At 39.0% G+C, this 16,376-nt stretch overlaps 1 protein-coding gene across 2 annotated transcripts in view; it reads right to left on the reverse strand.

The window, feature by feature from the left end:
- Nucleotides 1-276: 276 nt before the first annotated feature.
- The window catches only part of KIF5C (kinesin family member 5C), an 84,504-nt gene continuing 68,404 nt past the window's right edge, over nt 277-16,376 (reverse strand). The window contains exons 21-26 of one of the 2 annotated variants that reach the window (XM_063116567.1): nt 15,001-15,061; nt 13,413-13,484; nt 12,953-13,057; nt 12,139-12,355; nt 9,248-9,349; nt 277-4,073 (exon numbers count right to left, since the gene is read on the reverse strand). In XM_063116567.1, coding sequence (XP_062972637.1) covers nt 9,255-9,349; nt 12,139-12,355; nt 12,953-13,057; nt 13,413-13,484; nt 15,001-15,061 — 550 coding nt within the window. In that variant the 3' untranslated portion in view covers nt 277-4,073; nt 9,248-9,254. Of the gene's footprint in view, nt 4,078-9,247; nt 9,350-12,138; nt 12,356-12,952; nt 13,058-13,412; nt 13,485-15,000; nt 15,062-16,376 lie in introns of both variants that reach the window. The other variant, XM_063116568.1, reaches the window with a different exon arrangement.

Raw genomic sequence — 16,376 nt, forward strand, 5'->3', positions numbered from 1 at the left:
TCCACCAGATGTAAATGTTTTCAATATACCCCCAAAACCTGTTAGATATAGGCTGTATTAAGCCCCCCCCCCAAAAAAAAAATTGCCAGAAAGCTTGTAAACTTGTATGAACAGGCAAACAGAAGGTAACAAGCACCAAATTTGACTTGTTTCAGAATTATCATAGTACAAAAGACAGAAGAGCTCAGAAAATCCAACTGTAAATAACACAGAATAGGCTGAAACCACGACCATCGTTAAACGTAAGCAACAAATGCTACTCACAAGAAAGTTTACTTCAATTTTATTTTCATTTTAAAAGTTGTTGGATGATAAATCATGCAGTCTGCCAGTGTATCCATACATTTTTAGTAGATAGTATTTTAGAACCAAGATCAAAAGACTTATCTATAGGGACGGGAAGGGAGGTTCAGGTCTGATGTTATAGAGGTTTATTCATTACAGTATCTTTTATAATAGTGGCAATTTCCCCCCAGATTGTAACCATCAGAAAAGTATCTACAGTTCAATTTTCTCTCTCTAAAACAAGCTACTGTACAGATACATAGATCCCAGAGAATACACACCTGGAGTACACATTACATACTTTACAAACTAGACATGTATACTTCTACAGAATGCCTGAATCCCTATTATTTCAAATTTTCCACTATTAAAAAGTATTTCAAAAAGACAGACACAGATTTAGGAATAAGACACAAACTTGGAAGTGGTATGGTGTACAGACGTTCAGAATACATGTTTGTCCAATGTGTTTTTAGCTTCATAAAGGCATTAAATAAAGGTAATTATTAACACAAAAGAGAGATCATCACCCTGTAAGCATCCTTTCACAGCTCTGATGTGAATGGCTATCTTTAAAACATTTTTGTATTATGAAGAGTATGAAGGCATCAGCATACTCTCCCTGCACAACGTCTGTCTCAACATGGCTTTTATGGGGAACTGACACAGAATCCTCAGATATAGGAGCAGTCCTTGGAAGAATGCAACCAAGATCAAGGTCTGACCATTTCCTATATGAAATGTAAAGGTTAAGTTATATTTTCAAGTAGTTTTCCCATTTACTGAGGTATGTATACAGAAATGTTTCAAAAACCAACCAGGCTTTGGATGCTAATATACTTTAATTTATTTCCATTTAATAGGTTCATGACAATTCATTCTAACCTTCACTTGGCAAAACATATTATTATCAGTTCTAGTCATGATCTTTTAATTTGTCTCCATGGCAATAAATAAATAAAACTAAATTAAAAAGTGCACTTGAAGTTAACCATGTAGGAAAATTTCCATCTAACTAGCATGGTGTATTAACTTGTCAAGTATTTTATTTCTACTATTTAAATAACATTCTCTTTCCAACTGAAAGAAACATTTTGAATATGAAACAAAAACAGCAAAAGGAAAATAGCTCAAAAAAGTGAAAATCAATAGAACACAGATGTCTGACATTTGAGTAGCAGAGATAAATTAAAGTGAACAGTACTCAAAATGCATACTAGAACAGTGCTTGAGAAATTAGATCCATAACTCTTAATACAGAAAAGTAACTCTAGAGCAAAATAGAAGGACAATAGCACAATACTGAGATGAAAATGTGTGGACCCTAAAAATTCAGCTTTAAGGATTGCAATTTAATATTTCTTTGCAGCATTTCAGAAAAGAATCTGCCATTTTGAACTGGAATGGAAAAGTAAATTCTGAGGCCTCAATCAAAGGGCTCAAGCTAGATAAACTGAGTGACTGATCAGCAACTAGCTGTTCCAGAGAGGTATCAGGAATGTTGCCCTTAAAAAGGCATCAAAGCTAACTTTTCCCGGAAGTTTAAGATACACACACACTTATGTCAAAACTCAAAAGTTCTTAACTACAAAATTACTAGAGTAAATCACTGCACTAAATTCAAATTCATTCCAAAGGGGATTGCACAGGTATAATGCTCAATAGACAACATTCATAATATTGACCTTCCATTTTAAAAGATTATTTAAATAAAAGCCATGGGGAGGGGGAGCATTCAATGACAGCTTAATTACACAAAAGCAACAACAATAGTACTTCATGAATGGTGCACGTTCTGCTCTAAGAGTTGGTCTATAGGTTACAACAGCCATATAGATAGAACCTTCTGTAGCAGTTGCTACAAGGTAAACGCTTCAAACAGCCTCATTGTAGTTATGACCTATAGTCTGGCAGTAAGACCATTGTTTTAGTAAGAGAAACAACAAGAGGCTTGCTGGTACCTTTATTTTGTAATACAGAGGTCAAGTATATATAACTAACAGGTTGGCCACATTAATCCCAGGAATAGGGTTTGGATATGGCAAATTCACAATTCAATTTGCTGGCAGTGCATATACATGTTTATTAAGAAAAGAAAAGAAATTGCAAAAAACTTACCAAAATAAATAAAACAAATGTAAAATCTGCACTCTTTCATTAAATATGTAACAAAAGTATCTCCCCTCCCCCACAAATAGTGCAACCCTTAATAAATTAAACAAAACCTGATCATCTTTGCTACTGTTGAGAGCTTCTAAACAGTAACAGAATAAAATGCCTGAAGTCTATTCACAATCTTTCCAAAGGCTTTAGAACAGATTAGTTTTTTTAAAAAAAAAAGTCTATCAGCCAAACACATTCAGAAGCTCTCGAAACTGTTAATAATAATTAAGCAAAAAAAAGTATAGCCACAGTAGCATAAGGACTGAATGAATGCAAACTCCAATTTAGTCATTTGGAAATTCATATTCTTTCCAGACAATATATTTTAATGTAAATGGTTGTAAATGTATATATGTAACATGTGAAAGATACACAACAGACATATTAAGCTACAGATTTAATACCTGTCTGCCTACCTACGTTTTCTATGGTTATGTTTTCCTTCCACTAAAAAATTAAATCTGACACTCCATGTCTGTCATTAAGAGAGAATCCAAAAGAAGTCTAATTATCTCACTATTGATTGAATGTGCTAAAACTATACTATCCCTAGGCAGACTTGCATATTGTTCCGTTCCAGCATATACTGTTATAAATGCATCACCTCAAAAAGATACGTCCCATCAATTTTCTTTTTTCCACTGCACACTACACATGCATACTTACTCCTGTTCAATATCCTGAAGAACATTTCATTTCATCACAGCAGATTTCTATCTCATATTTCTGACTACTATTAGGGTCTCTCAAAACCAAAAAGAAATTGAGCCTGGGAAGGAAGATGGTGGAGATGGTTTCAGCTGCTCTTGTAAATCTATTTTTCAATTGCATTTAAATCAAAACCATGCTTCTACATGGCTCTCAGACAACCTGATCAATGTAAGCATTATAAGAGATAAAATACTAAACGTTGAGATTATTATGTACCCATGTGATCACTGAATCTCAAGTTCTAGTGCTACCCTAGCACATTCCTCAACATCCCTGGAGTTTGATCTCTACCAAGTGAGTTTTTTCTTGTTTAAATACAAGTCCAAAGATTTCACAAGGATATCAAAAATGTGGCTTTGTGGGGTGGGGGGGTGGGGGAAGCATGTTAGATTTTTTTAAAAAAACCATATAACTGCACACTGTCATCTTCTAAAAATATAAAATAATATGCATACTATACAGGAAATCAGAAAATCATGATGAAACACAATCACCTGCTTTTGATGGCACATAGTTCTTGAATGGTCATTCTTTGATGCCAAGTGCCAGGATTTTACTGATGCACCAAAGCACGTAAAATAAAATTAAAAGCATCAGTGCCAGCATAAAAGGCCCTGCATTAACTGGCACAGTGAGGTTGAAGGCAGTCAAGTCAATGATAGAGTTTGAGCAGCAGATTCCTATTGTTAGACTAGGTGCATGTGTTAAATACACTGTACATGGTTTCAGAAGAAAAGTTGGGTCTGGCACACTTCTGTACACATGGAGATTCTACAAAGCTGAAAAATATTTAAAACCAGTGCACTGCAGATGGCGACAGAATGTATACAATGAACAGAAGTACAGATCCAGTCCAAAAAGGAAAAGAACTAGTGAGCTGATGACAACTTTTCATGTGCGAAGTGGAGCCTGATCTGTCTGGGAGGAAAAAAATTTAAATTGGTTAGTCCCATATCCTACAAAAGTGACCATTCATGTATTGAACATAATTAGGAGCACCTTAATTGGCATGAATGCAATAGAAGCCTCCCACCCATGTTCCCCAGCAACTGGTGTATATAGGCTTACTGCCTCTGATACTGAAGTAGCACATAGCCATCAGGACTAGTAGCCATTGATAGCCTTCTCTTCCAGGAATTTCTATACACACACTGTTAAAGCCATTCAAACTGGTGGCAATCACTACATCTTGTGGTAGTGAACTCCATAGTTTAACTATGCACTGTGTAGAGATGTAAAAATTTCCAGAAATTTTGAAGCCATGGGGAAAAAATACAATATTTGCACTTTTTACAGATTGAAAGTCACTTTGTTACTTTAGGAACATAAAGTGTAATTATGTCCAAGTTGGTTTGGCATAAAATTATTACATTTGTTATATTAAAAGTACAGTGTATTCAAACAATTATTACAAATTGAATTTACTTTTTAATATATTTTTTTTTAAAAAATGTAACAAATGGAGCTACAAGCTCCTGAACTGGAAGGAACATCTGAACTGTAAGGAACTTCTTTGGTTTTGCCAGTTTATGAGGAGCATGAGAGTTGTAGTCTCACTTTGCAACCTAGAACTTGCTTATCCTTGGTGTACAGAAATTGTAATAATCTGATACTATACCGTTTTTAGAAATCATTTGGAGAAGTAAATATCAGAACACCTTGTCTAAAACATTTTATTCATCATGCTAAAATAAAACATCCCATAATCCATTTTTCTTCATTTTTTTTCAATTTTTTGGAAAAAAAACAAAAAAGGCTTTAGAAAATAATAGGGAGGAAAACATTTTTCTCCCAATTTTTCCATTTCCCCCCCCCCCCCGGGCCTTCACATCTCTAGCACTGTGTGAAGGTCAATTATGTAAACTGAGTGGCAGCACTGGGCCTTGGACTGATTAGGACCAAGTTCAAAAACCAAAGTTCAAAAATCCACCCGTAGTCATGAAGCTCATTGGAAAGCCGTGAAAAAGTAATTGAGTCTCAATCGAAGTTATCTGGAAGAAGGCGAGAACACAAATGTAACAACTACCACCAGCCTGTGCTTCACAAGTGTTACCTAAGTGTGCTCATGTGCCATGGCATTTTAGGTGTTCCAAAGAACAAATCACCAATTGTTAGGTTCAGCCTATTAGTCTGGATCATCAATTCTGCTCCAACCTCTGGAATCTGTTTCATAATGTATATATTTTGGTCACACTGATTTCAAGAGGACTTAAGCATACTTAAATAAGTCTATCTTGCCTTTTAGAAAATTCAAGGAGTGCTAGAGGTGCTTGTCGAAGTCTTTTTGTAGTATGTCACAGCTAAAACATCTGCATTTGTTTTGTGCCTTTTTTTACTATTATTGTTGGCTACTGAATTGCTTCTTTCTATGCCTTTTCAGTTTACTCCCTAGTTAATTTAATATAGTTAGTACTACCATCATTATTAGAATTCTTTGCCCTGGGGTTTCTGCACCTGCTCTGCAGATACACTTTTGACAGGCTTCTCCCTTTCGTGCAGATTGTTTCTTTAAGGCATACAAAAAAGACATTAGTTCATTTTATCTTGTCTTGAAAGGTTTATTACAGGTTTTATCATAAGTTTCCCCCTTTGTTCCCAAATACAGGTTACCTTATTGGCGATACCAAAAACAAAAACCTGTCTTAAGACCACATTAAAAACCACAGTAAATTTTGCACTTTTATAAAGCAAACACAGCCAACATGGAATAAAGCCAAAATTTGACATGATGGATGGTTTGCATCCAGGTATGACATACAACATGTTCAACAAAGAGGGCACCTTATCCATGTATACTTAATGCCTAAAGAAACAAAGCTATTTTACACACAAACACACACACACACACACACACAGAGAGAGAGAGAGAGAGAGAGAGAGAGAGAAAGTGAGTCCAGCTGGAGTTCTTTATAGATAATGTGATAAGAACAGTGCAGCTATTTATGAGGATGTTTTAGGAAAAAATACATAGCAAAATGGTTGTAAAAGCTGGAAAATTGCCATTACTTTCCAAAATGTTAACTGCTGTTTAGATATCAGCTGGACATCAGGAAAAACTTCCTGACTGTTAGAGCAGTACGACAATGGAATCAGTTACCTAGGGAGGTTGTGGGCTCTCCCACACTACAGGAATTCAAGAGGCAGCTGGACAACCATCTGTCAGGGATGCTTTAGGGTGGATTCCTGCATTGAGCAGGGGGTTGGACTCGATGGCCTTGTAGGCCCCTTCCAACTCTGCTATTCTATGATTCTATGATAACAGAGTAATATTTTAAACATCAAGAAATGAAATGTGAGTAGCAGAGCAGTTCTATACATATCTACTCAGAAGTAAGGCACATTGCAATCAATGGAAGTTACTCCCAGGTAAGTAGGTATAGGATTGCAGACTAAATCAATATTTAGGAACTTGAAATGGGTATTTTAAAAAATGACATCCTTCAGGTTTATTTTGTTAAATATTAGTATGCTAGCAAGGAAATGAAAATGAAAATAGAAGAAATTTGTGTTACTTTGAGATGCTTATTTAAAATGTTAGATTTCTATTTAAAACTACTACAACAGTAAAATCATTAGGAAACATTAGGAAACATCAGACATGACAGATGTATTCAAATTATTATTAGAACTGAGGTAACTTGCAAAGCCATTTGTATTTGCTTCCGTACATTTTTATCACAATGAATTGCTCGGTGCAAAGAAAAACAAAGAGAATGCTCTGAGCATGCAAAGTACAGAAGCAGACATTTAGGAACGTTTAACCTTCTTTTAGCAATGAAGTGTGTTTAGCAGTGAAAGAGACAATGAATAATCCCAACTACTGGGCATGCATTTGATGTTCCAAATTTGGTGTGTGTGTGTTTCCTCTGGGACAGTCCATGGACTCAACCCCGTTGGTAAATCCTAAATTATCTTAAATAGAATTAAAATTTGGGGGCAGCTCCAATACTTATAAGGCACCTACAAGATGATTCTTAGAACTCTTTACAGATGGAGACATATGAAAACATTTCATCAGAGCAAGTGACCCATTTCATACAACCTTACAAACTGGAACTATCTGGGACAAGTTCTATAAATAATTGCTCAGAATAGGTAGCAACCTCCTACTCTATTTTGGCCATAGTTACATGTCTGGTTCTCCCTGCTACTGTAGGAGTCTTCCATTTGGAACTGGAACATTAGCAGTGGACAGACATTTTCCACAGTGCAGCCCTGTGATAAGGGCAGCACTATGAATGCCTCTTTTTAGTCTCATATAAGATCTCTTTTTTGAGTGATGGGGGTGGCTATTCCTGCAGTAGTGCAGATGGAATAATGTAACAGGAAGCACATCCTTGTTTCAAAACAACAACAACAATGCCTGTTTGCCTGCCTTAAAAGTGGGGGTAGAATATGTGCATTTTAGCACTATCAGAGAGTGCACACCTTTTGAGGGGAGGAATATTCCTGAATGGGAGTTCATGGATACTATGCTATTGGTGACCGAGAGCATCACAAAATGGTGTACTACTCTTCTCTCACATTAGCCAGTTGCATTTTGGTTTAGTACAACTTGTTACAGATAAGCCTTGTTACAGAAAAGCCTGTTTCCATCAGGAACAAGGTGCAGCACCATGGACAAAAACAGATCACCCATTTTTCTGAAATATTATCATCTGTACAATCCCTTCTAGCTTTAGGACAAGGGTGGGCAACTTGTCCTCCAGATGTTCTGGCCTACAACTCCCATGATCCTCACCACTGGCAATGCTGGCTAGTGCTGATGGGAGTTGTAAGCCAAAACATGTGGAGGAGCACAAGTTGTCCACTCCTGCCTTAGAAGCACTAGCTCTTCAACTATACAGGACAATGAGTGAGGCATAGATGCAGCAGTCTTAGCACTGCCCACTAATATAGTTATGGCAAGAAAAGGAACAGAACTTACTTGGTCTTGGTTCAGGAACACACATCTCAGCTTATTAAGCAGATATATGCATGAGCTTTGCGCCTGGGCAATCTGTCCTCACACTGTCCCTTTCCTTTCAGAAGACTTCCTGGATTAATTAACAATTGTTTCCCATTATGTCAGAACCAGTAAGCTGTTTTGAACCTGGTAACTAGCCAGATAATCTTCAATCATGGTGCACTGAGAAGGGAAGGGGCAGTGTGAGGACGAGAGATGTCAGCACAAGGCTCATACACAACACAGCTTAATAAACTTCTCAACTCATGGGAAAAAAGTGGGGCAGCCTCCGAAAGCACAAAAATCTGCATGCATATTCTAATAATCAATATTCCAGAAGTTCTATTCATTATGTCCAAAGAGTATTATTAAACATACTGTTATGCCTGAGCATAAAATTGTTGTTACAAGTCTACTAGGTCTAAGCAATGTGCATTCATGCTGCTGAGCACCCCAACCTTTGTACTAAACGTTTCATCCAAGGTAGCCCAAACACTTCCATCCTCCACCTACACAACTTTTCCACAGTCATGCTGAATGTAATATGGTATCCAATATCCAGATCCCACTTTCATTTCTTTTCCAAAAGAAAACCAGCACCTGCCCAGAACCACATTTTCTGGCCTCTGTTTACAGCTTGCAGCACCATTAATTGTGAAGGCTGCAGAGGGCTAAAACAGGATTACTGTTCTGGTAATTGGCTTTGCTTTCAGACTTCCTGGAATTGCACAACTGTATTAAGTGAAGTCAAAACCAAACCATTTACTATCACCTTTAACTCGATCATTCATATATACAATGAAACTGATGCTTTGGTGTTGAATTTAGGAGGAAGTGACTTTTTTGCTTAACAAAGTATGAGTATAGTGTCTGCAAGTATGGGGTGAGATATTTTGTTTTCCAGTCCGTTTGAGAATGTCACTGTGCCCTAACCCAACCTTTCTTCAATACTCAAGAGATGCTCCATACTTTAAACAGCCATGCAGTTTTCAAGATGGTGGCTACCTATCTACCTCCACCCCATTAAAAAACAGGGACAACTTTTCCTCCTCTATTTTTTTGCGAGTAAGAATGTAGACCCTGACAGAGTGAGCTTCTCACTAAGAAGCATATGCTCAGAACTACAAATTACTGTGAGCTCACCTGGGATTTATTTCATGTTCTGGTAATATCCTCCTCCCCCTCGAATGGCATGGATGGCTGTTGGAGAACATGCTGGATAATGACCAGGGCGTATAGGTTTGGCTGCAAAGAGAAAGGTCAAAGCCAGGGGAAGACTTGGTTTAGACAAGCTGCACATCGTGTTTCATTTTGTTTCAGTATTTATATTCGTCTTTTCCTTTCTGTAGAAGGCCCCATTCATCTAACACCACACACAGAGAGAAAAACAAATACTATCTAAAAGACCAACACACAGAAGGTTGTATTCAATAGTATCATGGTGCTAGCACAATGCTTCTACCATTTGCACATGGATAAAAATGGGCTTTCTGCAACTGCAAATCCAGTATTTTGATTCTGAAAAGCATTCTGACTTCATTAAGATAGCTGTGCTGGTTGCTCAGCAACTGTTACCAGAACAATGCCAATTCTGCTAACATAACATTAGATACAACCCTGTGTCTTACTAAATTCATGTTGAATCTGCCTGGATCTTAAGATCAGGAACATAACTTCTGTTTATTGGCCTGCCAGTAAGGGCTAATTAGGCTGGGAGGCACCAAAGACAGGGTCCTTCTCTGTAGAGGCCCTGTATTTGTGGAACTCTCTCCCAGGGGTAGTAGAGTTGGCTCCTTCCCTTTTTGTTTTCAAGTGAAAGGAACATAGGGAGCTGCCTTATACAGAGTTAGAACCTTGGTCCATCCAGCCCAGCAATGGTACTCCAGTGTTTCAGGCAGGAATCTTTCCCCAATCTACCTGGAGATAACGGGGATTGAACCTTGGACTTTCCGCATACACAGCATTGCGCTTATCACACTGAGCTATGTCTCCTTTTTATTTTCATCTGCCTTTGGTTGATGGTCTGCACTGAAAGGGCTGTTCCTCACAATTTTAAATTATGGAATTGTTTTAATTGGTTTTATTGGATAACTAGTTTGCGTTATAAGTGATTTTAAGTTGTTGTCGTATTTTTAAAACACTTACGTTTGTGTGCTGCTTTGGGAAGACATAAATCCAAAGTCTCTAGACCTGGACTGGGAAACTTGTGGCCCTCCAGACACCTACAACTTCAATCAGCTCTAGCCAGCATAGCCAATGGTGAGGGATCATGGGAGTTGTAGGACAAAATATATTTGTTGGTCCCAAGGTCCTCACTGACTTGTATGTAGATCATCTTAGTCTTTTCCTGTTAAATGTCTGCCACTGTATGTGTTACAGTTTTCATGACTAATATGTATTCCCATCTTCTAGCCTTGCCCAGGCCAAAGCTGTTTGTAGAGCTGGGAGAGTAAGCAAGCAAGTACTACTGGAAAGGCAAGCAGGCTCTTGGAAAGACAGCTTCCTCTTCATCAAGGCAGGAATGGGCAACTTGTAATTCCCCCAAGCCAAAACATCTGAAGGGCCACATTTCCCAAGCATGACACTTGCTCTTGTTTTTCACACAAGTCACCAGGCTCTATGCAGTCTTTTTGGCGCCTGAAGGGTATGAGAGTTCCATAACCAGTAGACCAAGCACCTTGGCTTATAGAGACTATTACCAATCAAGTGTGTTCATGCATTTGTGGGCTTGCTAACTCTCTCCAAGGGCTACATGTCATACAAGAGCTGCTAAGTATTTTCACCAGAACACTGATGTGCAGTTATAATTAAAATCATGGAGCTTGAGTAAGGAGACATTAATTCTTGGCGACTGATGTATAGCTTTGGGCAGCAATGCCAAGAAATTGTGTTTGCCTTTGCTGCTGTTTGTCTGAAGATATGTAAAGTTGGGTCTGCCTGAAGGGCTGTGCTGGGGCTAGTGGGTGGTTTAGTTAAGTTGTTCTGTGATGGAGTGCTAGCACCAAAACAATTTTGGTATTGGCTTTATTTTCATCCCTTGACCATCAGGGATTAGACAACGGAGATAGAAAGAAGTAAGAAGCGGGCAAGTGGTAAAGCACATTGCTGTACTATTACTTGCCCCCCTGAAGCTGTTCTATGGAGCTATGATGTATAGGAGGGCACAGTGTTCCCCAAGAAAGAGTGTTGCATAGACTGAACCCTAGCACTCACTCAAGAGTGTTTCAGCTGTTTCATATCAGACTGCTTGTGAAGACCCACATAGAAAACTAGCAGGTTTTGGAGAAGTCCAGGAAAGATTACTTCTCTCTGATATATATGGAGGAGCATTCAGTCATACGAGCCTCTGCATAGTGCAAACAGAGGTTTATGACCTTACAGGACTAAATTTTCAACACAGCTATAGTGCCATTAATATCTCCATGGCTGGGAGTTAATAAAAGGTAAAAAGGACCAATTCCAGATACACTATGAGATTTAACATAGAACCCAAAAAACAAATCACAAGACAACTATGTTTGTGGATCAGGTAAGCCTTGGAAAAAGGTGTTCAAAATGACCTGACCTATAAAAACCTCAAGGTTGGGAAGGGGTGGGTGGGATAATTTTGCTTTGGATTAAAAAAAAAAAAAGCCTAGAGAGGAGGGGGGGAGGGAGTATCCTCTTTAACGTTTTTAACAATACACCTATGGAAAAGACAGGATGCCATAGCAAGCTTTAAAAATGAGCAAGGTACGTATAAAACCAGAAGAAGTGGTTTTATATGTACCTTGGCTATAATTCAGGAATGTTCTTTCAGAATCTGTCTCATGCATTCAAAAGAAATAGAATCACCTTTCATTTTCATTTTAATCGCCGAAACTCTCTGGGTAATTCACAACAACTAAAACCATAAAATGCAACACAATAAAATATAAAAGTTTCAAAGTTTAAAATCTTATACAGGAGAAGACAGGAAATCCAGAATGTCCATTGGATTCACTGGGTTTTATTAATAACTTTTATTACTAATCCATTTGTGCCAGAATACATACCTATCTGAGCAGAGTGTGCTCTCCTCGCCATGTTCTTGGCTCTCACTGCCTCTTTAATGCGATCTACCTCCTGCTGGTATCGTTTCCGGTCCCGCATGGCATTCTCCTTGGCTTCCCTTAGGGCACTCTCCAAGGCTTTCACTCTCTCTGCTGTCGCTCGAAGACGTTTTTCCAACTTAGGAAGCTCACAGCGAAGATCTGCATTGTCACGTACCAACTGTAAAATATTAAGAAGAGATTTGATTATGGAAAAAATGCAGTGCAAATAAGTCATTCAGATGGTGTTAGTGGCGAGAGCAACCACCACCACCATCCAGACCCCGTTCAGATAGCACTTCCTCAGAAGAAATCTCAACCTGACCAGAAGGATATATCACCTTCTTCCCAACCCCATTAAACCAACATAAATGCGTTCTTGTCAAGTCTTGTGCTCTTAAAATTTGCTATAATATTTGTGTTTGTTGGATGAGCTGCATGCTGATATATAGGAAGACTCCACACTGTTACTTTGGTTGTAATTTAGGGCCAAAACAGATATTACTTTATATGTCTCCCCCCCCCACCCCAATTTTTACTCTAGAGTAGGTAAAGGCGGTCCTGGTATAGATCTGAACCTTAGAATGGGAGGTATCGGTCCAATTCAGATTGGGGGCAGGGCATGCCTGCAATTTCTATTGTTTCCTTGTGCGTACTCAGCAGTAAAAATGAAAAAAGTAATGTCTATTTTGGTCCTCAATCCATGGCTCCTGTAGGCCTGTAGACTAGACAAGAGTTTCAGCCGACAAAATAGCAAACAACACAGTAATAATCCCACCTGTTTGTGAACCTTTGTAAGTTGTTCCAGGTTGTTTTCCAGAAAGGAAATTTTCTGTTTCTGAGCAGCACTTCCACCTCCATCGTCACTATCCAATTCAACACTCTGTGCAGGCAAGGAACCAAATTAGAATCAAGCCTCTTAATACAGAAAATACGCTGTGGTTGGAAACTATGGAGTTGTGCAGAAGACCCACCTGCCCAAGAACTGCATTATAGACTACTATAAACTTTAATTTGTGCCTACTGGTTGAAGGTAAAGCTGAAATAGTGGTTAACGCAAAGCATTTCAGCCTGATTGGATTATGCATATGCCATTAATGGCATAGCCTCTTTACATACATGTCTGTCTACAACTAGCCAAGGTATTTTGGCACTCCACTGCAATGTATACATTAAATAGCATAAAAAAGAAGAGAATTTGTATTTTTGCACAAGTCTCTCCTTGCACCTCAACTTACTTTTTTAACTCGGGTGGTGAGATCTTGAACAAAGAGTCTGCGTAGGTTATGGAGGGTCTGAAGTTCTCTTGCCTATAAATACATTTTTTAAAATAAAACATTGCCTTAATGTGATCCGTTTTAACTAAGAAGCGCAAAGCAAGCTGCTATGCAAGCACATAACAGCTTATGAATGGAAATATTTTAAATAAATTATCGTGGCATTACACTGGCCATGAGTAACAGCAGAAATTGATATCAGACCTCTATGGGTACATTGGTGGTATTTCTCAACACATGGCAAATTAGATCTCTTAGGATGCAACCCTATGCATGTTTAGACAGAAAAAGGTCCTACAGCTCCCAGGATCTGCCAGCCAGCACAGGAGTATTGGGAGTTATAGGATTTTTTAATATCTAAACATGCCCTTAGTTCTTTATACATAAATTGCACATTCGTGCACACTACAGAACATACATAAACATAAAGCACAATAAAAGCAAGGGCTGTGACCAGTTGATCAGGTTTAGTCAACTGATTGATTAAATTTGTGTAACTTCACATGTAAGCATAGACAATTGTTCTGAAGGAAGAGGCCCATAAATGGTAAATGCATATGTCCTATAGAATGTAAACAACACCACATTCTGCACTAGTCATTGTATATGCACAGTGATCTCTGCAAGATTAGGTCCCTGCATACATGAATCTAAAAAACGTGGCCAGCCTTGGCTGTGCTAATCATATTTGAAGGACAGGACAAATTGAACCTGGATCTCTTCCCTCCTCCTAACACTTCACTGTTTCAAAATAGGCAATGGAGATGGTTATGCTCACAGCTTTTCCATTCTACTGCCTTCAGAGGGTTTTACCCACTGGCCTAAAAATAATTATAAATAAATATCAGGGCCAAACACATGCACACACCATTGTAAATGCATGGCACACCCACCATAACTGCTCCTGTATAGGTTTGATATTGGGGCCAAATATTGTTTCACAGTAGATTTGTTTAAAGGTGACAGAATTTGCAAATTATACATGTGTCACTGAATACAGGAAGAATATTTCATAAAAAGACTATATAACCATTTCATTGATTAACCTCTAACTTTACTGATATTACTGAGACCCAAATATATGTCACAGCTTAATAAAAATCCGTTGGAAGGTATTCTATTGGTATCAACTTGGAATTGAATATCAATGTGACAGGTGACTTATGGTTACCTTATGCTTTTCATATCACATGATAAGCCCCCATCACTTGCAACCACCATCATACAGAAGGCAATAGCCACCAATGGAAGACAACACAGGAGACAACAACCACAGGAATAGGTCATCTGTATTCATCCCTATTCTTCATTTTAAGAAGCCAAGGTACTCAAAAGGATAGAAGAAATGTGTTCCAGGAAGCAGTTTGAACCACTGGCTTTCAGGAGACACAAAGCAAAATATAGGAAACATATAATATTGAAGTGTGAAATAGGTGGTTATCCCAACCTCCCTCAACCTGGTGTCCTCCAGATATGTTGGGAATTATGGGAGTTGCAGTCCAACACATCTGGAAAATACCTGACAGAGGGAGGCTAGTTTAATACATACCACAGTTTCTTCCAGTCCCTTAAGATCTTCCCTTGCTTGTTCCCTTTTATCATTAAGCAATCTAGACAGAGGGGGAAATGTAAGGTAATTAAAAAAATTAAGTTGAATAATATATTCTATGATAAGGTACCCAAGTCAATGAAATGTATTTGCTCATCTCAGCTGACATATGCATTCCTGGGATGGACGTGTGCAGCCACCTCTTGCAAACACTCTAAAACTCCTGCATTTTTTTAAAAGCCCCACTGCAAAAGGAAGCTGGGTTGGTTTGGGATGCTGTGCTCTGATTACTGCTTTCTCCTTTGTTGCAGTGTCTCTAGCTCTCCCCACTATCAGAACAATCAGGCATGGAAAACCCTTCAGGAGCTAAACTGCTCCAGCTTGTCCCTGCACTAGAGATTCTATGCCAGCTGGCAGGCAAAGCTCTTAACTGGTTACATTAGCATAAGGCGTGGGAGATGTGACAGGTGGCCAAAGGTTTTCCCAATATTTAAACATAAAAGCCTTCTCTTTTCTCAAGGAACAAATGCAATCTGAAACAAGATATTGCAGTGTGGAATGCCTCTGGTCAGGATTCCAGCCAGATATGTCCTTTCCGAAAATATTCCATTCCATTCCCCCCGCTCCTGGTTTTCCATATCTCCACCCCCACCCCCACCCCAAAAGATACACATTCTATGGACACTGAAATGCTCAGTTCCTATTGGGCCATTGTTGGAGGTTCCCTCCCTTATGGGTTTTTGGGGGAGGGTGCTTTTGCAAATCTTGTGGTCCCTCCAAGCCTGTTGATACCTTCCCCCCCCCCCCATCTCCTTGAGATTGGATGATGTCACTTTGGCTACATAAAGATAGCCACTAAGTTTGCTATTCGTATATAGGATGGAAGTGCACAGATAAATCCTGGGGGCTTCCTACCAAAAAGTATTTCCAGGGCAGAGAATCAATCCTCAAACAGTTCTATGATTATTCTCCCTGTCTTTCACACTACTGTGGCAGTCATCCAGGACTGGTTCCAGCTTTTGGGGAAACCTAGGCAAGATGCCCCCTGTGGGTTCCCCTAATAGGTCCACCTCTGACATCACCACTTGAATAAGCGGACAAGCAAGGAATGGCAGGCAGCAGGTAGCAAAAGCAGCCAACACCTGCCTCCTTCCTCTGGGCAGCAGCTGCTGCCAGTAGCTATTGGTACTTGCTTTCCCGCACACAAGCAGGCAGGCAGTGAGTGACAGCCCCAGATGTAGCAATCACTTCATTCAGGTAGGAGGCAAGTGAATCACTTGCACTCTGCCTCTGCCTCTACCTGAACAAAGAGGGCCCCAATCCCACTGTTTTCCAGAGAGAGAAGAGAGGAAGCATTAAGAGACCAGTGGTGGCAT

The sequence above is a fragment of the Elgaria multicarinata genome, chromosome 2 (genome assembly GCF_023053635.1).
Source record: "Elgaria multicarinata webbii isolate HBS135686 ecotype San Diego chromosome 2, rElgMul1.1.pri, whole genome shotgun sequence".
In the NCBI taxonomy this organism is placed as follows: Eukaryota; Metazoa; Chordata; class Lepidosauria; order Squamata; family Anguidae; genus Elgaria; species Elgaria multicarinata.